The 21,752-nt window shown below is 29.8% G+C and overlaps 4 protein-coding genes across 5 annotated transcripts; 1 reads left to right on the top strand and 3 right to left on the bottom strand.

Moving 5' to 3' along the window:
- Positions 1-2,140: 2,140 nt before the first annotated feature.
- LOC113872961 (uncharacterized isomerase BH0283-like) lies at positions 2,141-4,906 on the bottom strand. The gene is made up of 6 exons (XM_027510871.1): positions 4,796-4,906; positions 4,500-4,721; positions 3,330-3,629; positions 3,037-3,198; positions 2,483-2,566; positions 2,141-2,406 (listed from the first exon to the last, which is right to left on the bottom strand). The coding sequence occupies exons 1-6, from the start codon at positions 4,823-4,825 to the stop codon at positions 2,299-2,301; spliced, it is 906 nt and encodes a 301-aa protein (XP_027366672.1). The 5' UTR covers positions 4,826-4,906; the 3' UTR covers positions 2,141-2,298.
- A 1,534-nt stretch (positions 4,907-6,440) lies between these two features.
- LOC113872182 (uncharacterized isomerase BH0283-like) lies at positions 6,441-8,911 on the bottom strand. Its single transcript, XM_027509515.1, has 6 exons — positions 8,681-8,911; positions 8,378-8,599; positions 7,784-8,083; positions 7,460-7,621; positions 6,909-6,992; positions 6,441-6,832 (listed from the first exon to the last, which is right to left on the bottom strand). The coding sequence occupies exons 1-6, from the start codon at positions 8,708-8,710 to the stop codon at positions 6,725-6,727; spliced, it is 906 nt and encodes a 301-aa protein (XP_027365316.1). The 5' UTR covers positions 8,711-8,911; the 3' UTR covers positions 6,441-6,724.
- Positions 8,912-11,423: 2,512 nt separating this feature from the next.
- LOC113872183 (R3H domain-containing protein 4) lies at positions 11,424-14,903 on the bottom strand. 2 transcript variants are annotated; one of them, XM_027509516.1, is made up of 7 exons: positions 14,648-14,903; positions 14,408-14,475; positions 13,449-13,557; positions 12,974-13,056; positions 12,387-12,545; positions 12,124-12,225; positions 11,424-11,670 (listed from the first exon to the last, which is right to left on the bottom strand). In XM_027509516.1, exons 1-7 carry the CDS (start codon positions 14,706-14,708, stop codon positions 11,518-11,520), a joined length of 735 nt encoding a protein of 244 aa, XP_027365317.1. In that variant the 5' UTR covers positions 14,709-14,903; the 3' UTR covers positions 11,424-11,517. The 2 variants fall into 2 exon arrangements, with proteins under 2 accessions (XP_027365317.1, XP_027365318.1); XM_027509517.1 differs by having other exon boundaries at positions 11,424-11,651; positions 14,648-14,837.
- An 856-nt stretch (positions 14,904-15,759) lies between these two features.
- LOC113873622 (transcription factor bHLH83) lies at positions 15,760-18,104 on the top strand. Its single transcript, XM_027511824.1, has 8 exons — positions 15,760-15,870; positions 16,045-16,433; positions 16,552-16,632; positions 16,728-16,871; positions 16,985-17,050; positions 17,451-17,516; positions 17,663-17,722; positions 17,803-18,104. Exons 2-8 carry the CDS (start codon positions 16,047-16,049, stop codon positions 17,992-17,994), a joined length of 996 nt encoding a protein of 331 aa, XP_027367625.1. The 5' UTR covers positions 15,760-15,870; positions 16,045-16,046; the 3' UTR covers positions 17,995-18,104.
- The last annotated feature ends 3,648 nt before the right edge of the window (positions 18,105-21,752 follow it).

The raw sequence follows: 21,752 nt of genomic DNA, 5'->3' as shown, positions 1-21,752 counted from the left end.
GAATTAATTTTAAGGGATGATATTTTTAACCTATATTCAAAGATAATAAATAAATGATATTTTTATTAAAAATTATTGCAATTATAATATCAATGTATTAATTTTTAATAAAAAAATTTTATGCCAATAAATTATGTATTTTTAAATATATATTAAAAAGGATCATTAAAGTAACTAAAAATAAAAGTTAAATTATGCTGATAAATTACACCATTTAACACTTTTTATTGTATAATTTTATTTTAAAATTAATTATTGGATTCAAAACTTCTGTCACATTGATTAGGATTAAAAAAATTTAGTTCAATCTAAAATTATTCGACACATCATTTATGTAGATAAAAAATAATTTAATATATACTTAAAAAATATATAAAAATATTTTTTAATTATATCTTTGTAATTATTTAATTTTGAAAAATTTTAGTATAAATATTTAATGTAATATATAGTTATAATTTAATAATTAAACAGATAAAATTCATATTTTGCATAAAATAATTAATAATATAATTTTTAGTGTAATTTACATGATTTCTTCGTCTCTGTATTAACTTATGATTTATACTATTATATTATTTGATAATACTAATTATTTATTTAATTAATATTGTAAAAAAATGATATTACTAATATATTAAAATTATATATACATATTTATTTATATTATATATTTTTTTAATTTTATAAACTTCAATTTTCAAAGGTCAAATTTTAAATATTTAAATACAATAAAATTTTAGTAAAAATATTTATAAAATTAAAAATTTTAAGATATAATAAATACCTTTTACATATAGTATTTTAAAATTTTTAAACTCAACCAGTATACGTTACACCTTTTTCCTTTAATGCCATAATGACTTTCTTTCCTTGGTCCCAGTTGGAGTACGACACCGGCAATTGGATTCTGGAAATTAAAAGGGACGTCGAAATATTCTTTTTTACAAGTTTTTTATTTACATTTAATGATACGGATCGTTATATTAATAATATTATTAAATATTATAAAAATTATATTTACAATATATTTTAATTAATTAACCGCATAAATATTTTTAGAAGTAAAATTAAATTATATATTTTTAAAACAAAATAATAAAAGTTAGGCATATGAATTTTGCTCACAAAGGTCCATCACGCTCTTATTTATTGGCTTAGGTTCACCATATCAATCGTGCTCTTATTTATTGGATTACTAGTATCCTCTCATTTTACATTTTCTTGGTTGTTTGATTGTTTGTCTGGACAAAACTAGTAAATTTTGAAAACAAAATATTATAAACAGAATACAAAAAAATAATCAATTTAAATTATCAAATTTAAATAATTAATTCATTTATCACAAAAAAGTCAATTTAAATAAATTAATATAATTTATTTGATTTAATAATATTTTTAAATAACATCTTTCAAACTTTACTTTAATGGTTGTTCAATTTTGAATATATTTTTTTAACTGCTGTCGGCTGTCCCCATGTACTTTAACAGGAATGGGAATATGCCCAAAAGAATTTAACGGTGTGGATGGGTCCAATATCACACTTAACTTACAAAACTACTTTGAAAAAAGAAAAAAAAATGTGACTCATACTTTAAAATGATAATTATTTTTAAATTTATAATTTTATGAATATGTATTCTCTTCAGTGTCATACATAATGTAATCTTAATGTACATTTTAAATATATTTATAATTATTAATTAAAAATTATATAATTTTTTTAATTAAATATTATAATATAATTTTTTTAACTAATTTTATAAATTGATTCATACATGACACATGGCGTAGTTCTGTGTATTTTTTTTGCGACGAAACTCACATAATAATACACGTGACATAATCTGATAATTTCGTCTTTACTAAAAATAAAATAATAATTAAAAAATAAAAAAATATTTTGTTAAGACAATAGATGAAACAACTCCTAACGTACCAAAAAAAATCCTAGACAGAAATTATGTTTTTAAAAAATATTATTTTAAGAATTTATTTTTTAAAAACATTAAAAAAGTAAATAAACCCCATATCGATATCTTTACTTTTTCTTCTTTTTTTTACTATGCTGTCTCTCGTATATACATTTATTTCGCATATCTTCAGTGAAAATATCATTGCTGTCAACCAATGCTATTACACCACATACTAATGTTTGTCCACCTCCAATACTTAATATGCTCAAGAGGTTTATTTATGTGATGAAGTATCGTATCAGTTCAACATTTGAATTACAATTATTGTCATCTGAAAAATATGTTGGTGAAATCACATATTCTACAATACTCAGAAAATGACTAAACCAGAATACACCCTTCCATCACGGTAACAGCCTTCCCACGCAAAAGCACTCTCTGGTTCTGCACATCAATGTGAATATCAAGAGCTCCCCCTCTGGCTGATGCCTGCACAAATGTAATCTACATGTTATTAAGACAATAACACAGATGATCACATTCCCAATGGGGGGAAGGAGAGTACCTGATAAGCATGGAGATCACACTTCCCCAGCTTCTTGCTCCAGTAGGACGCCAAGGCACAATGTGCACTCCCACAAACAGGATCCTAAAAGGAAATGAATTATTTAACTTTATCTCACTAATTCAAATTTCATATATTGAAGTGAAATGAAAGATTGGACTTGCTTTCTACAATATAATACCCTTCGCATTCTGCTAAATGATCCAACATTGGAACTTGTAAAAATAGGAAGTAAATAGCAAAAATAAAATGTTATGTGGTTTCATTTAATGTTTTTTCTAATATACTTTAAAATGGGTGAACTTGTTTGTAAGACTTGACCTCAGATTCGCTCACAGACAAGCAGATTGTAGTTTAAAAACAAAAGTAAAAAAAGAGAGAAATAGCATTTGGATGGATTACGTAGCTCCAAAATTGCATCCATATTATTGAGTTCAAAATCAAAATCTGAACCTCAGCTTACTACTAGCCTATGTCATCATTTATAGCATAATTAAGAAGACATTGCCAATACAATTGGAGAAACATTATGGACAAAATTCTCAGACACCTACCTCATTGACTCCAAATTTTGGGCAGAAGAATCGACTATAGAAGTCAAATCCAGAGTCTGGAGGAGCAATCGCCGAGACAATTATCCCCCTTCCAGGACATTTAACTAATGCATCAAGTTGTGGCTGTAATTCTGCGACAGCTATTCCAGATGTGACAACAACCTACGAAAATTACAATGACGAAAAATGGCATGCATGTGCAAAAATTAATGTTGCTTTCTGGGAACAATTATGCTGCAATTGATTTGTACTAGACAATAATAAAGACGGAAGAGAATAGATAAAGAAATTACAAGTATATCATTTCCATTTTGTGTCCTTTTCATATCAGTTATGGAAGCACCGTTCAATGCCCCAGAAATTTGTGAAGTGTCGTCAAAGTCGAATTCTGTAATAGGGTCAGCAGGAAAATCCAATTCAACATAAAACCCATCCTTTTGCAAATTTGAGGCACTAGTGTTATTGATCGGTCGGATTTTTTTGGCAGTTAATACTCCAGACAGCGTCACAAATTCAATAACATCAGTATCCACCAAACCAGAAGAAAATAGGGTGTGCGCAGCGGCTAATGTGGCATGGCCACAAAGTTTAACCTGCATAAGGAGTCCAGATAATGTCAGCGGTTTAAATAAGAACTGAAAGAATTGTAACTCAACGAGTGTTAGTATACTTTCTTCGACCGAAGATAGAACTTCATTTCATTAATCATTGTTAACCTTTAATATATGAATTATTAAAGTAAAACTCTGATTTTAATAAAAGAATATCATCATAAATACTTAAAGTACTTTATCAATTTTGTTCTTTAAATACATTTAATAACACATTGAGCTCATACAATTTCATCTAAATTAGTCAAGACTAATGAAAAATCAAACAAATTATGAAAATGAGAGCTGTTATATGATCATGAATATATTCGTCCTGCCCGGGTTCAACAATTGGTAAAAACAAGTGTACGTGCTGTATGCTGATAAATTTTAATCCTCTCCTTTCTTCTATTTTTTTATTTGGTTCTTTATTTTTTAGTCTTTTAATTTTTATTTGATTTCAATTTCGTACTATTTATTAATTGTGACAGTAAAAAGTTGCTATAAATTATGATATTTTTAATTAATTACAGTGATTTTTTTACCATTATAATTGATAAATCAGACTAAATTAAAACTAAATAAGAGATAAAAGACTATAGCAAAATAAAATAAAATAAAATTAGAAGATCAAACCAAATAAAAAAAATTTAAAAAACTAAATTACTACTTTTGCCATTTATTTATAAGTTTAAACAGCATTAATTACACTCATTTAAATGTACCTTTAACTTTATTTAATTCTTGCCTATTTAGACATTTATCATTAACAAGAAAAAAATAGTACAAATCATTTTAAAAAATATAAAATAAATAAATAAATAAAATCCTTAATATGTTTTATCGTCTGAAGTGAGTAGATAAAAAGAAAACCTCAAGAAGAGGAGTAAACCATCGGAGATGAAAACGGGGATGAGAGGTTGAGTGGAGCGAGTTAAGGTTGTGATGGGAATCGGCGATGTGAGTTAAGAAACACGTCTGAGAGATGTTGAACTCGGTGGCAACCGCTTGCAACCACTCATCGTTCCTCTCTTCTTCTAAGAAACACACTGCTGCCGGGTTTCCTTTGAACGCCGACTCAGTGAACGCGTCTACCTGCGTATCTACGATTCAGTGGCCACCTCATTATGCAAAATTAACAAAACAACACACTTCAATCACAAACATACCACACAATATTTCACTGATTTCTTTGCCATTCTCACACCAATTCAACTGCTAAAACTGGTCAAACCTCCAACGCACCCCTCAGCCGCCACCAACGTGTTTCGTTGTGATCTCTCACTTCAGTAATAATGTTAAATATTTTGCTTTTTTTTTTTAGTTTTATATAGGATTTAAAAATAATATAACCGAAATATAAAGTTTCAGAAAAAAATTACGAAAATGTAAAAATTCAAACATCAACAACTTTTTGTGTAGATGCAGAAAATTTTGAAGTGTCAAAATATTGATATTAATAAAATGTTTAAAATATTAAAAAAATTTAAATGTCAAAAATTATTATTGATGATTTTAAAAAAAATTTAAATATAAAAACTTGTGAATAATGATTTTTTTTAAAATTATTAAGTACCAAACATTCAACCGACTAGTACCAAATTTTCTATACATAAAAGAAAGTAGAAGGCTTTTGTGAGAATATTTAATAAATAAAACTTGTTATTGTACTTATTAAGATAGTTGACACGTTTTTCTTTTATTTTTAAATTTGCTTTCAGTGTTTTAAAAATATCTATTGGTAAAATATTTTAAATATATATTATACTATTAATTTAATCATTATTTAATAAAAGTTTATTACTATTAAATTGTACATATTTACTATCGTGGCCAAAAGAACTTTAATATTATATATAGGGACATATATTTAATACTATTTCTTCTTGGCCCTCTGATTAATGTACATATATTTATTGTACAAAATATAATTTCTGACATCTGTTTGTCTACTGGTTACCTCTCTTTACCATTCCCACTTGACCATTGACCGACACAGAAGGGCACAATCAAATGAACAAGTAAGTGTCTGAATCCTATTTTTGTTTTTATTGCTACTTTCCAGTGGCCTTAATTCACTGGTTCGTTTTCCTTTTAATATGCAGAATATTCAAATTAATAACCTCTGGAAAAAATTTAGCTGCTGTCAGTGTATATCCACAGATAGTATTCTTTCACCTGAATTAACTATGCCCAAAAGAATCAAACGATGGACATGGGTCCAAATTTTATCGATTACGTGTCACATAAAAAAGAGTTAGAAGAAAAGGCAATAAACTGACCAATTTTATTCGAATCACAAACACTATATTACTATTACACCGCATAGACTTTATTTTAAATAGGTTTAGTATGTAATATAATTATTAGATTTGAGTCTGAACTATTATTTGTTAAAAATTTTATTTTAGATTTAACCTGATCTATTTAAGTGGCTTAACATAGTCTAAAATCTGTTATAAAAGAAAATTAATATTAATAAAAATATAAATATTTTATTATCAAATTAGTTTATATATTTTTTAATTTTTATCAATGTTACTAATAATTATTAAATAATTATAATAATATTTATATAATTTTATAAATAATTTTTAAAATATTATTTAAATATTAATTATAAATATTTTATATTAATAAAATTTATATTTATATTTTTCTTGATTTATTTTTAAAAATTATATAAATAATAAATATTTTAGTTTTATTTTAAAAATATATTTTGTTTGTTTACAGACATCTTATATTCAACAAATAAAGTTATAGTAAACACATAAAATTGATAAAAAAAAATAACATTCATACAATTTATTTAAACCTGTCAGATTTAACAGACTTTATAAACAATTCAGACTTAATTTATTTACTTATACAGACTTTAAAAAAAATTTAAACTTAATTTATTTATTAAAAAGGTCAAGCTAGGCTACCATCCCTTTCAGCGTGGCCTATTTTTATCCCTATACGTGAACCACCAATGCCGAATGCAGAGGTTTATTTGAGATAAAGTACCATAACAGTTCAATACTTGAATTACAATTATTGTCATCTGAAACATACGTTGGTGCAATTACAAATTCTGCAATACTAGAAAATGACTAGACCAGAATACACCCTTCCATCACGGTAACAGCCTTCCCACGCAAAAGCACTCTTTGGTTCTGTTCATCAATATGAATATTGAGAACTCCCCCTCTGGCTGATGCCTACACGAATGTAATCTACATGTTAGTGCCACAATAACAAAGGTAATCCCATTCTCAATGAAATGAAGGAGATTACCTGATAAGCATTGAAATCACACTTCCCTAGCTTCTTGCTCCAGTAAGATGCCAAGGCACAATGTGCACTCCCAGTAACAGGATCCTGAAATGAAATGATTTATTTAACATTATCTCACTAATTCTACTTTCATATATTGAAGTGGAATGGAAGATTGGACTTGCTTTCTATAATTTAATACCCTTGTCTTTCTTCTAAATGATTCATCAATGGATCTTATAAAAATAGGAAGTAAATATTAATAACAATATTATGTGCCTTCAATTGAAGATTTATTTATTTGTAATATGATTAAAATGGTGAAGTTCTTGTAGTAAGACGTGACCTCAGATTTGCTCACAGACCTGTAAATTGTAGTGTAAAAAAAAAAAAAAAAAAAGAATAGCATTTGAACGGATTATGTGGCTCCAAAATTGCATCAATATTGTTGGGTTCAAAATCGAAATCTGAACCTCAAATTACTAGGACCCTCTGTTATTAGTATTGCATAATTAAGGCGACATAGTCAATCAATTGTAGAAACATTATGGACAAAATTCTCAGCCACCCACCTCGTTGATTCCATACTTTGGGCAGAAGAATCGACTATAGAAGTCAAATCCTGAGTCCGGAGGAGCAACCCCAGAAACAATTATCCCCCTTCTAGGACATTTAACTATTGCATCAAATTGTGGCTGTAATTCTGTGACAGCTCTTCCAGATTCAAGTACAACCTAGCAGAAATGATTTAAGTTTCATAATGTTCAATGTGCACAAATTGTTCAAAATACATACGATCAAGCAATCAAACAGATATTTATGATGCAAAAAAAAATAACACGCATTATATGTACTAGACGATAATAAAAAAGAAGGAGAGAAGATATAGAAATTACGATCAAGTCATCTCCAATATGTGTCTTCTTTATGTCAATTATGGAAGCACCCCCCAATGCCCCAGAGATTTGTGAAGTATCATCACAGTCAAATTCTGAAACAGGGTCAACAGGAAAATCCAATTCGATATAAAACCCATCCTTTTGCAAGTTAGAGGCACTAGTGTTATTGATGGGTGGAATCTTTTTGGCAGTTAATAGTCCAGATAGAGTCTCGAATTCAATAACTGGAGCATCCACCATACCAGATGAAAATAGCGTTTGCGCAGCCGCTAATGTGGCATGACCACATAGTTTAACCTTCATAAGGGTCCAGATAACGTCAATGATTTAAATAACGCATTTAATAACATATATGGAGCTCATAGTATATCATGAGACAAAATTTAGGTGCACAACACAAGTATTATTCATGCTGCTTTTTTAATTAGAATTAGAGTTTTATTTTGTGAATATATGTGTAGACCTTTAATTCTAAGAGAAATGTTGTTATTGAAAAATCAGACAAGTTGTGAAAATAAGAGCGATGAATGATAATGAATAGGAACAAGGGTGCGTGTGTGTGTGTGTGTGTGAGGTGTTGATTATATTAACCTCAGCAACAGGAGTGAACCATCTAAGATGAAAACGGGGAATAGAGGCAGCGGGGAGCGAGTTAAGGTTGTGATGTGACTCGGGGATGCGAGTTAAGAAAGCGGTCTCGGAGATATTGAACTCAGTGGCAACTGCTTGCAACCACCGCTCGTCTCTCTCTTCTTCTAACAAACACACCGCAGCAGCGTTCCCCCTGAACGCTGACTCAGTGAACGCGTCAACCTGGTTAACACAGTGCACACCTTATCCACAATAACATAGTAATAACAAACGACACAGTTCAGTTACAACTTAGAAACATACCACACTGTACTTCACTGCTTTCTTTGCCATTGACACCCAATTGCTTTCTCGATTGCTAAAACTGGTCAAAGATTCAACGCACCCTTCAGCCGCCACCAACGTTGCTTCTTTGCAATTTCTCACTTCGTATGTGTCATTTTTAAAGCAATCAACACCACCACCTTAGTCCATCTATAAACTATTTTATTGGTATTCAAAGATTCTTCTGTGCACTCAAATCGAATTTGAATTCTCACTTCCATATTTTACACGACACTGTATACAAATGTGTATATTTTTCATTTTTTAATATTTTTCTTACAAATATTCAAATATATTTAAAACATAAAAATTATCTTCAGATCGTGGTACATAAAATATTTTCCTTCAATCAATAACGTATATGTTAAAAAATTATATTTTTATTAAAATTAATAATTGGATTCTAAGACTAATAGTAGTGAGTTTCATTTAATAAATTTTATTTTTTTAATACTACCATATCATACTAGTAATATGAGAGAATCCAAATTCTATCATATTTTTTAAAAAAGTTTAATAATTGCATCACTTTTTTCCATCTTTAATCTAATTTATTTTGAAACAAAAAAGTATTTAAATTTAATTTTTATTAGCATTTCAAGTATGTAAGCTTAATAACTATGTTATATTATATTTTTAACCAAATCTTTATAAAGACTAAAATTTATTAAAAATTATACAAATTCTATTTTATTTAATAATGTTTACTTGTACTTTTATAAATTTTAATTAAGTAATAAGAATACCTTAGAATGATTGTATTCCTAATACTTCTCCACGTTCCAGTTTGATAAGACAAGAAAATTGGTCGCTGGAAAAGGTAATGTTGACTGGTTATTATTATGCTAAAAAGTATAAATGTTTTGATGAAATCGTTAAAAGTTAAATTATTATGAGTTGAGAAATTATTAAAATATATGTCATATTATTATCGAATCATAAATTATTATATTATTAAAAAATATATCTATTACATTTTTTTAGAAATTAATCAAAGTGCACTAATTTAATTATAAATTATTATATTAGTAAAAATCATCAACTTTTATAATAATTAATTTTAAAAATATATGTACTGTATATTTTAATTAATTGATAATATTAAAAAATTATACTAATAATGTATTAAAATTAAATTTATTTTTAATTACTTTAAATTCTTAAATTAAAAACTATTTAAGAAAGCACGGGTCAGAACCAGATAAATCAAGCCCCCCGCCCCAAATTCCCAGCCTGTCTTTGTGCGCAAGATACAGCACAGCATGGTTGAAATATAATTGGTATAACAAACATGAACGGTTAAGAAATCATTTTTTTATTCAAACCACTTTGACTTTGTTAATAACCAATTACACTTTTAAATAATCACAAAAATATTTGTTAAAATTTCTCTTTAAAACAAACTTTAATATTAAATAATAAACTATTTTATTATAAAATTTTATATTTTATAACATCACTTATTTATAAAGTTTGAATAAAAATTTTTTACTTAAAAATTAAGAAAATAATTTTAACTTGAATTTATCTTTTTTACAATGATGAAAATTCAACTTATATTTATTTTTTTATAATAACGAAGAGTTTAACTTGAAATTTTTTTTTTATAATAATAGCGTAGTTAATAATAAGTTGGCTTTATCTTCTCATAATTTTAATTTTTAACAAAATTTAATGATACTAAAACATGTATCCATTTTAACGCTACTTTCACTTTTCAATTAGGTTTAGGGTTCAGTCTTTTAATAGGTTTCAACCATACACTAAGATTTCTCGTCTTATATTATCATAATGCACGGCTTATAGCCAATACAGAGGATAGTCTGTTCGCATATTTTGTCGGGTGTGGATCTTATAGAGGATAGCCAACAAGCAAACCACTGGTGGATTTCCTTTGAAAGCAGAGTCAGTGAAGATTACGTGCACGACCGTATGTTTGCTTTCCTTATACACAATTCAGATATACATGCGAGATAGAGAAAGAGAAACAGAGTATCATTTGATGAGGTTCGTAACCATATTTGATTTGGAGGCAGAAGATGATAATTATGATGGAATAACGAAACTTATGGATTTTTGACGAAAGTTTGGTGATATATATATCTCATTCTTACGAGTAAATCAAGTTCGTCAAGTTTCCCGAAATTTGAAACGAACACTATAAATTGAAGTACGTTTATATATTACATAATTATAAATGTCAGATTTTAAAGCATAATCCGATACTCCGATACTATTTATCCCACAATTCAATCTTCAAGTTAATGCAATTTGCACTCTGAAACAATTATCTATGTACACATATAAAGGCACTAACAGTAAAAGACTAGCTCCAACAGTAAAGTTCGGGTTAAATATAACCAACAAATATATGCATCCCCCTCACTTGCCTTTATGCACTCCTCACCACCAATAATCCAAAAATTAAGATTTCCTAACCCAACTGTGTCGATAAACCACGCTCAAAATAGAATTTGGATCCTGATTCTATCTCTAAATATTGACTATCTCACCTTTATATGTACATATAGACGTATATCTCTGATAATGCAACCATAAGATGTGATATTTATTAAAATCAGATTTAATCAGCTACAACATTGTATTCCCACAATCAATAACTTTCGTTGATTGTTGGCATCAACCAATTAAATACAGGTTGACGAACTAATTTACAGTGATATTCTGGAAAAGAAAAATACCTAATTGTGTACATTGTTCATCCTGGTACTTGAGGCAGGTTTTTTTTTCAGTTCAGGAGATCCATCACTAAGGTTCAGGCTTTATTGTATGGACAACAGCTCTGCCTGAAGAAACTACCAACTTCCTTCCTTGGACATTTTCAGAAAATGGGACAGGGTGATATTTGACAGCTTGGCAGAACCCCTTTTCTTCTTCTTTATCCTTGTAATCTTTGACGACTCTGTGCCATTGAAATCTGTCTCTGTATCTGATGCCAGATTGTAAAACTGTTCACAGAATATTCCAACAAAATTTAATATACTCAGATCAGCTTACAAGAGAAACAATTGTTAGGATGCTTATGTATCAAGGGGGAATTAATTGGATCTGCTCTCTCAAACACCCATCACTAGTTTGTTTTGACAGAATACCCTTATGGAAAGCTTTTTCCTATTTGGTGTGAAAAGCACTTTCTATTGCTTGGAGTAGAATAAAAAACTTTTTCTGCTGTTTGGGGTGACATTCAAAAGAAAAATATTTTCCAGTGTACAATCCATTGATGAAGGCTTATCCTGACAAACTGTTTTTTCCTGAAAATGTTTTATGGGAAAAATTCTGTCTGAAATTATTTTTCAGCAAGCTATTTTCTCATGATCAATTATTGGTTTTCATAAAATGTACTCTCAAGCACTTCCAAAATTTTCTGGACATTAACAATGGGACCAGTATATCTATATCACCTCACAAACTCCATGCAGCAACAATCTATGAAAGGGATCCTGAACCCGTAGTTCAAGAACTCCCCCATCTGCACTTTCTGTTATGAAGCCCCGCACGCATTCCTAAAAGGGAAAAATAGATTCCATGTAAATATCAATAAAACTATTTGTAATTATGGCAAATGAAAAGTATACAAGCACCCATGGTTTAGGCCCTTTCATGCGCAACACAATGATTTAGGGATGGGGACTCAGTGAGGGGTAATCATTAATCTGATATATACCTCATAACCCTCTATGAGTTCGGAAAGAGAGCTGCGGCGTAGTGCCTCTCTTGTTCTACAATCAACTCTATGCCAGCCATTCAACACTGCCATCTTGTCAGCATCAACATGACCTTTTCTCTTTTCTAAAGAGTTTTCAAGGGCATGAATTATATTAACCTACCAAAGCAAACAAAAAACTATAATGAGATGCTTATCAGCTGTCACTAGACTCACCACACCTCATGAAGATATAATTAAAATGCAATTTCATATGCTAACCAAGCAATCAGCCTAGAGGTTATACTTTTGCCTTGATCTAGACTAATCGCAATCCTCAAGCATGCACACCTGGCCACATGAGCATGATGCCCACACAAACTATATATACATGTCACAAATATCACAATTACATTAACAGGCTTTCCAGCAAACTACTACAATGGAAACACTAATCACAACCTAAATGACACCCAGACCCACTTTAAATAAGTGCCAACAATAGTTTAATGGTTGTTAAATCCAATTGCAGGTGCAATAAATTACTTTCATAAACAGTAAAAGACCTCAAAGATAGTTTATATGAAGAAGTAAATTATAAATATAACCTCTTTATCCATGTCTATATTCCTGAATCTATCCCACTTCTCCACATTAGTCATGCAAAATGTTGAAGGTGGCACTTCGTCACCTGTAAAATGAACCCAACCATCATTAACATATAAAAAGGGAAAGATCAGCTAATACAAGAAAAGAAGGAAGGAAAAAGTAAATCAGAAAATGACAACAAAATTATAATAAGTATCACTGAAAGTTCAAAGTCAGTGCACTTTCAAAGTGTCCTATAGATTTTATGTACATTTTGAATGTGACCCCTTTGATTCCCATGCACTTGTAATAAAGCATGCACACACACACCAAAAAATAAATAAATAAATAAATAAAAATTACGTGACTTTAGTAAGCTTGCTTGCATGGAAGAATTCAATTTTTGTTTGCCTACCATAGTCTTAGCATAAAAATAAACAGCCATGAAAATGCTATGAATTCAATGAATAACATACAGTTGACTCAGATAAATACCCCAAGGTGGAGGAGCAAATAAGCCCCTAATTTCCTCTGCATTTAAACGTGGCACTAGTTCCATCAAGAGACGGTCATTTAACCACCTGCGAGACCTTCGATTGGTGACCTGAATCAAGTAACATTAGTCTCAAGTTAATTCTAACCTAATCGTTAAATCAGAAAATTCATATCTTGTAATTGTTATCACTCAGAATGGGTAAAACTATGAGCACATTTATAATATTCATATCAACAATTAGTAAAGATTAGCCTCATAGGAGCTCCACATATAATATAAACAAAAAAAAAATGAGTAGGTAAACTTGCAGTATATCATTGACACACATTAATTAAGTTTATATACATTTCTACAAGTGCTGTGAAAATTCTTAAAAGGAAAGGAATAAAAAGAAATTGTCCACCTAAAGTTAGCCAATGCTTAGTGTTCTCCATTTTAAAACAGAAAAGTACAAGTGAATTCAATTGTGAAAGGACTTCAAGTAGGAAATTTATTAAACTATTTAAATTAGTTAAAACTAAAAATATTCAAAGAGACAACATCTGTGATTAGAGTTAAAAACAAATTAGGAATTCTAACTTGTTTCATTTAAACTTTCAAGAAAAGCCACTCAAACTCAATCACAAAATGCCATGCCACTTAATTAATACTACATTAATTCATCAGTTTCATAATGTGATTATCAAATTTATAAATCTAATTAACTTTGCAAGTCCATAAACATATAGATAGATATCATATTTGGCTTGGGACCTAAAAAAATAAGATAACATTAAGAAGTTTCTCAAATGTATTCATTAAATTTCCGTATCAAACAGCAATGAACCACAAATAATCAATAATATCACAAATTAAGGCAACTACATTTTTTTCATAACAGAACAATCACAATTCACAAGTAATGAGTGTAACTGTAAATGGAATATACACAACCAATGGATGATTCTAAAAGAATAACCTTTCCAGTCAAGCTCTCAAGGAACTCTATCTTCTTTTCAATTGACATGCCACTGGGTTTCGAACCATCTGTTCATTTTCAACAAAATTACTACAGAATTTAAAACCACGAGGAACATAGATCTGGGCGCATAAAATTCAATTTTAAAATTAAAGAAACTCAAGACCAACTCCAGAAGCACGCAATTGTGAAAATAACAGTTCCATATTAAAATAATTAATAAATAAATAAAAGAGTTACCTTTTGGGGGATCAATGAAAGGGGATGAAAGGACAAGGTCGAGTTCTCTGTGAAGAACCATGGTTAGTTGCCGATGGCAGCGACAAGCAGATCTAGAAATTGGGATCAAAGAGAGGATTGAAAAGAAATGAATTTTGAATTAGGTACGACACAATCACAAACACAAACCCTTGCAGATAATATATAATATAATATTTATTTTTTATTTTTAAAGGAAATGAAGGAATATTCCTATGTTTGTGGGATTCTAATGCGTGAGCGTGGTCGACGATGATGGCGGTGTTCTTGGAGTGCAAGTAATGGGCCGGGCCCTGTACGTCACCTTTAATACTTTTTCTTCCATGGGCTTGGCCTGTTTTTAAGGCCCGGACGTCTTGTTTTATTTTATTATTTTGTTTTTATTTTTATTTTAGCTTGCAAATTCGAGATCAGGAACAAACGTCAAACAATAAACCAGAAAAAAAGAAAAGAAAAGAAAAGAAAGAAGTCTACGGAATTATCTCAACTTAAGATATGGATTGTAAGTGTTAGAGTTTAAAATATATTTCTTCTCTTCTTCATTTTCTTGTCAAATTTTGTCTCCTTTATCCGTTTTTTAATTAAAACCATTTTTCAATACAAAATACAAAAATCATAAGATAAAAAAAAAAGAAATAAAGGTTAAACTATATGAAAAAAAAAAATACAATCGTTTCAACAGAAGTGAGGATTGATTAAATGGAGACATGTTTTTTGAGAAATAAATTCAGCTGTGGATGCTCTTGCCGTATTCATTTTTTCGTCTATTTTGTCTCAAACTGTATTCTATAGAAGACATAGAATTTAGTCTTCCTTGGGGCTTTTAGTAAAACTGTGAATTAATATAAATACTAAGCCTCTTATTGTGTGTTATATGTAAAATAAATGAAGATGCTAAAAAATTAGTATTCCAAAAATAGTTTCATAGAAATCTTTTTCAACATTAATACATTATTGTCAGAAATAAGAACTCACATAAAGATATTTTTCTTAAGGGCACACAAAAGTATTTACAAATGCCTTATTTTAACAAATATTTAGAGGGTATAATCGATATTTCAAGCGGAGAGGACACCAGAATCCACATGTACTATTTGGCAGCACTGCACAATACACATTGCTTGCGTACGTAGCCGGCAATAACAGAGCATTAAGAAGCAGAACAGAAACAGAGCACGCTCACATTCTCATCCTCATCATTGCATGTAAACCCTACCCCCAATTGTCGCTCTTCTTATCATTTCCACTACCCTTTTCTTTTTCTGTGCTTCTTTTCAGTTGGTACCAGAAAGTTCTTTCCTTTACCATTTTCTTACTCACTTTTATTTTATGTTTTTCTGATATAATTCAGTTCTTTTTCTTTTTTTCGAACATGTTAGTAATGGAAGCTCAAAGCCACCAAGAGAACACTGAGCAACTAGTGCCTTGTGACAGTGGAGGAACCACCAATGATGTCTCTCATTCAGCTGAGGCTCATCCAATTCCAAACCCAAAATTTGTGATTGCAGCATCTGGAAGAAATGGGAGCCAGTGGACTTGCCTCCCAAAACCATCTCATAACTATGTTGAATATCTTTCAGAATCCTCAACTTATATGCCCAACACTTCAACTGAATACATGATTGGGAACAGTTATCTACCTGTTGGCAGCATGAATGATGGTAATGGGATCACGGGGATAGACAGAAACTTCTTTTACAATGACCCAGGAAAAGCTTGTGGCTTTAAGCCTATTGCTTCTTCAAGTAATGACCTTGACATAAGGAAGGTAAGCTCATAGAACACAATAAATAGATAAATAAATAAAGGTAGTGAAAATGAATATTGATTTTCATGCATACGGATATGCATGGATACATTATTATGTGTTTTTTTTTTTTCTGCAGGTTGGTTTTTGGAGAGTTGATGAAGGAGAGGAAACAATTAAAGTTGAAAGTGGAAGTAGTCAAAATCTTCTTTATGATGAGGTTGGTCGATGCTTCAATGCAATTGTTGATATATTTTAAAGATTATTCTTTATTCTGATTTTTTAATAATGATTTGTACTATAATATTGCGATAGGGTCATGCTTCATGGACAGCAGATTCAGTTGGAGATAAGCATAATGGTTCACGATTTGATCCAATGGTAATGGTTGGTGCACCTTCTTTCCTTCCCAAACCAGGATGCAGCTCCTCAAAACAGAAAACACGTGTCACTGACCGTGTGAGTGAAACTTGCCATTGGCCACACTATTGGCAATTTAGCTTTAACAAATTTATTATATTTTCTTGACACAAATTAGCTTTCCTCACCTAATTAAGTACTCTTCAATATAGCAACGCAGGCAACGCATTGCTGAAAACCTCAAAGCTTTACACGAATTGCTTCCAAATCCAGCTGAGGTAACCCGTTGTTTATGAATGAATATTGAGTTTCTCTAAGTTAAAGATATTTATTAGAAATTATGTTAATTTTTTATTTAATTTTTTGTCGACAAAATCTCTAGTTAACTTAGACAAATCCATAAATATGGGTTTAGGGTGGTTTTTTTGGTAAGTTGTCAATTTATCATTAATGGTGTGATGTTTCTCTCTTTGATCAGCTACTCAAACAGAATCACCAGAAATGCCAACCAACTTTTTTCTAAGTGTTTGAATATGCCGAGATGGTGTCATTATGATAACCCGTGCATAAATGAAAACATAACATTAAAAACAGGTTTTTGGAGTAATATTTAAGCAGCTCGCATTCACAGACTGAATTTTACAACATTTACTTGGTGAACTGAATTTTAATTTGTAGGGTAGTCAAGCGTACATACTGGACGATATTATTGACTATGTCAAATATTTGCAACTTCAAATAAAGGTACGTTTTTACTCCCAATGTTCTCAATCTCATCAATTGTCATATAACATGCATATTAAATGGCATAAGGGACAAGTAGATGTTCTAGTTTCTACATTAAGTTGGAACAAGATAGAGGCAATAACTAGGGAGATTATTCTTTGCAGGAACAAAGTGGAGGTAGGTTGCAAGCTGAATCAACTGCTATACCACTAGTTTTTCATGAGGTACACATTTATCCTTCATTTTAGTACATACACAGAATCATAATGTAAAATCTTTGATTGCAAAGTATTGTATGTTGCAGGGTTATGGCCATTATATCAACCAACAGATGCTGAATGAACCCCTTGAGGAGATAATGGGAAAACTACTTGAAGAACATTCAACGGCAGCCAGTCAGCTACTGGAGAGTAAGGGTCTTTTCTTGCTGCCCATGAATTTGGTTGATGACTTGAGTGAAGCAATGGAAATGTTCAACGGAACTACACTTGTCTGACAAAACTTTTGTCTATTTATCTTAATGTTTCTTCAGTATGGTGATATCTATTTTCAGTGTTTGGATAATTTCCTTCTGGACGCATAGCATGAGAACCAAATTGACATTTGAAGTAATATGATCATTAATTTTGTTTTTGTGTTAGAATAACATTTATGACTTCTTCCGAAGTAACTAAATGTCTCGCTGCTAACCCAATCATATGAGCTTATTGTTTGAAATGAACTACTATGCTTGATCAAATTAATGGTACTGCGGAAAGCTACCGTAAATCTAACATATTCGAGGAGTAAAGAGATTGCTCCTCATAATAAGTGTAACTGTGATTCATTGGCTATGCTTGCAGGGTTGGACTTGAAGATAATTTTATAATAGTTGTGTTTGTTTTTTAAAAAATATCCTGAAATTTTTTTTTTTTGGAATTTTCTTCTAATTAATTTTTAGAAAAATAACTTCTAAAAGGACTTTCTAAAAGATATTTTTCAGAATTACCTTTCCTCTCTCTCTCTCTCTCTTTATATATATAAAGAATAATATTTTACTAAAAAAATCATGAACAACGTATTATTTAACATGCTTATGTTAACATATTTTCGATTATCAGATGGTTTTGTTTTAAGAAAGTCTACATTCTTTTAACGAGATTCGTATGAAATTCAATTAATAATAATAATAATATAAAATAAAAAGTATATCAAATATGTTACTAAAGTTTCTTCACATAATTAATACTACTAGTTAATAATTAGGGGATACCTCATCCAACGAATTACCACTAGTTCAATAATTGAAATTCGGCAACAGTCAAGAAATATATAGTATATGAAATGTTTTTATTAATTTTTTAATTTTCAATTACTATTCTAAAAGTACTTGTTAGGAAGTAAAAGTACTTTCATATAAAGTGAACAGAGCATGGCATCATAAAGAAGAATCATGAAATGTGAGGCACGAAAAGGAAAATCCATAGGCAGATATTAATTTATTAACCTAGCCCGGTTAAAATTGTTACGTAAAATTTAATATCTATAAATTATCTATCGCTACATTAAAAAACATTTATTGCTATAATTTTTATTTATCAAAAATTAAATAAAGTTATATACATATATATATATATATATATATATATATATATATGTATATGTATATACTGTTTATTATACTGATAAAAACTAATTTAACAATCGATTATTAATTAGTGATAATGTTTTATAGCGAGGTTTCACCATTTTATAATCTATGACTAATTTATATATTTCTTTTAAATAATATTTATATACTATCCTGACACAAATCAAATGAATCTTGTTCAAGACAATATTGCTTGTGGCTATAGCAGTCCATGATTAGTCAAAGGCAGCAGTTTTATAAATAATTTTTTGTAACTTGTAAAATATTATATATAATAAAAAGTTATACATAATAAAATTTTATTAAAAATTAAAAAAAATAATCTAACTGTAAGTAAAGCTAGAGGCCATTAATAATTTGGTTAATTGCATTTAATAGATTTGACTCCTACTATTACTAATTTATTGGTGTGAATATTTTTATATATTTTGTTTTAAATATATAGTTTAATCGAGTTAGAGAATCCGACTAATTAAATGTTACCACAAATTGCCTAAGACCAAATGTAGTACCTTTATGATCTAAAATCAGAGTAATTAATCAGCGGAGTTTTTTCATTAATAAAAGCTATACGATGTTATTAATCAATATTATCAGTTAAACCAATTTGCCGAATACTTCTCTTTCGGCCACTTTATCAATGAATTAGTTCTTAAAGCAATTTTTTATCAGAAAAAAAAAAAAAACCCTAAAAACAATAAAGAGGGCAGCATCTATTACATCTTGTTTTTTAATTATAATTATTATTATTGAGTTGCAGCACAAAACCATGATACTTACACTCAATATAATTGCCAATTTGAGGATGGAATAAGTACTATTCTACTTATGTACCGCACTAATTGATAGAGAAGAACATCAACACCGACGTATGCTGAATAGTACGTTGACATATCGTTTCTAGTTGAAGGTACGTCCATAACAAGCTAATTGAGATTTTTTAGTTTCATTTGAACATTTAATTTTAGTTTTGTTTGAAAATAATGGTTGCCTCAAAATATTTCTTTCTGTTTTTAAGTATTAATTTTCATATTGTAATGTGAGACTAATATTCGTTTCTAGTGTAAGATTATTTTTATTCCCGAACACTTTCCCTCGTTTATTGTTTGAGTTACGTGAATATATTAATATTTGAGCTTGTACATGTAAACATGTGTTTGATTTTTCGTTGAAAAAACTTATATCAGGTGTTTGGTTCAACAAAAATAAAATAAATTGCTATTTATTCTCTCTTGAAGGGTGCAATAGATTTCAAACGAGTAACAAAATACATCCTAATTCCAATTGGGTTAAGGAATCCATTTTTTATAGGTGGTAGTACCTTTCGTAACCGAGTTTGATCAATCAGCAAAATGATCGCCTGCACCTGTTGTTACAAGAATCTCAAGCTATATCTTCCAAACCGTAGATTCGATTATCTTGGAGATCACTCTATCAATGTCAACCTTAAAGTTGGATTCATTATTGATATGTATCGGATAAAACAAACCGATTTATGTGATCATTCATAACTTAATATCGTTGGCCATGCAAACTTGAAGTGCTTACTAAGTTGCATGGATCAATTCGAACAAAGGATCCATATAATTATCCTATACGAATCTCAAGTCGGCACTTATTGCCATGGCCAACCTTCGTTGTCATGCATAAAATTAAGCATACAATCATTGTCAATCTTGAAAATGAACCAGTACTTCCATAACAGTTCATTAGAATAAATGCAGTTTGCTTAGGTCATACGGTTCTATTTCACATCGTCGTTTCTATTCTTATGCATGGAAGATTCTCATATATGGGGCACTAATCAATTTGATCACTTTGAGAAGCACGTTTGCATGAACAAAACAAATGACGAAGAACATTTTCTTGTGAACGACCGTTATATACCTTACTACCCAATTAATTTCTAAATATCTTTCTAACTTATTTTATTTCTTTTTGCTTAAATTATAAAATTTTCACATTAGCTTTAATCTTCTCACAAATTACCCTCATACTTTTTTGTTTTGGGATAGTCCAAAGAGGACCCAAAACCAAAGGCATTTCATGAATTGCTAACAATCTTACATATAACTAGGTCAAATGTCAAATTTAAGGTGCACTTAAATCTAAACATATGCACATCAAACACTTCATATACACTGCTACAAAAGATTATATTCAGAGTCACAGCATCTATCCTAGAGACCTTGTAAACATATGCACATCTAACACTTCATGCACGTTAATATGAAATATTAAATTCAAGGAGTTACAGCATCTATCCTAGGGACCTAGATCCTTTGGAGGTTAAGCCACGTTGATCTATTCCTTTTGGGACTGCTTCAAATATATCTAAATGACTGGTCAACGTCATTACACCAAGTGCATAATCAATTTCATATTATTACTTTGTTGTTGGTGCATTTATTGACTTGAACATTAAAATACATTTGCAGATACATCATCCTCTCATTTTTATTCCTAATCTCTTTGTACTCATTGACTTTGGACCTATCAAAGTGATACTAGACCATTTTTATTTTTGGCAATTAATATATTTAATTTTTTTGGTTTAACAAATTACCTCGTGCGGGCTCAGTTTTTAACATATAATTACATGTATTATGTAAACTTCCAGAGAA

The sequence above is a fragment of the Abrus precatorius genome, unplaced genomic scaffold (genome assembly GCF_003935025.1).
Source record: "Abrus precatorius isolate BTA unplaced genomic scaffold, Abrus_2018 Scaffold7, whole genome shotgun sequence".
In the NCBI taxonomy this organism is placed as follows: Eukaryota; Viridiplantae; Streptophyta; class Magnoliopsida; order Fabales; family Fabaceae; genus Abrus; species Abrus precatorius.
Note: the sequence above shows the minus strand (reverse complement) of the source record. Positions and strands in the feature narration are given on the sequence as shown.

Coding starts and splice junctions, on each gene's coding strand:
- LOC113872961 (XM_027510871.1), bottom strand. CDS start 4,825: ATGGCAAAGAAATCAGTGAAATATTGTGTG. Junction 4,722..4,795: donor AATCAGTGAAATATTGTGTG/GTATGTTTGTGA, acceptor GTAGATACGCAG/GTAGACGCGTTCACTGAGTC. Junction 3,630..4,499: donor GGTTTACTCCTCTTCTTGAG/GTTTTCTTTTTA, acceptor CTCCTTATGCAG/GTTAAACTTTGTGGCCATGC.
- LOC113872182 (XM_027509515.1), bottom strand. CDS start 8,710: ATGGCAAAGAAAGCAGTGAAGTACAGTGTG. Junction 8,084..8,377: donor GGTTCACTCCTGTTGCTGAG/GTTAATATAATC, acceptor ACCCTTATGAAG/GTTAAACTATGTGGTCATGC. Junction 7,622..7,783: donor ATATTGGAGATGACTTGATC/GTAATTTCTATA, acceptor CATTTCTGCTAG/GTTGTACTTGAATCTGGAAG.
- LOC113872183 (XM_027509516.1), bottom strand. CDS start 14,708: ATGGTTCTTCACAGAGAACTCGACCTTGTCCTTTCATCCCCTTTCATT. Junction 13,057..13,448: donor ATTTGCTCCTCCACCTTGGG/GTATTTATCTGA, acceptor TTCATTTTACAG/GTGACGAAGTGCCACCTTCA. Junction 12,226..12,386: donor AACTCATAGAGGGTTATGAG/GTATATATCAGA, acceptor TTTCCCTTTTAG/GAATGCGTGCGGGGCTTCAT.
- LOC113873622 (XM_027511824.1), top strand. CDS start 16,047: ATGGAAGCTCAAAGCCACCAAGAGAACACTGAGCAACTAGTGCCTTGT. Junction 17,051..17,450: donor TGCTTCCAAATCCAGCTGAG/GTAACCCGTTGT, acceptor TTTAATTTGTAG/GGTAGTCAAGCGTACATACT. Junction 17,517..17,662: donor ATTTGCAACTTCAAATAAAG/GTACGTTTTTAC, acceptor TATTCTTTGCAG/GAACAAAGTGGAGGTAGGTT.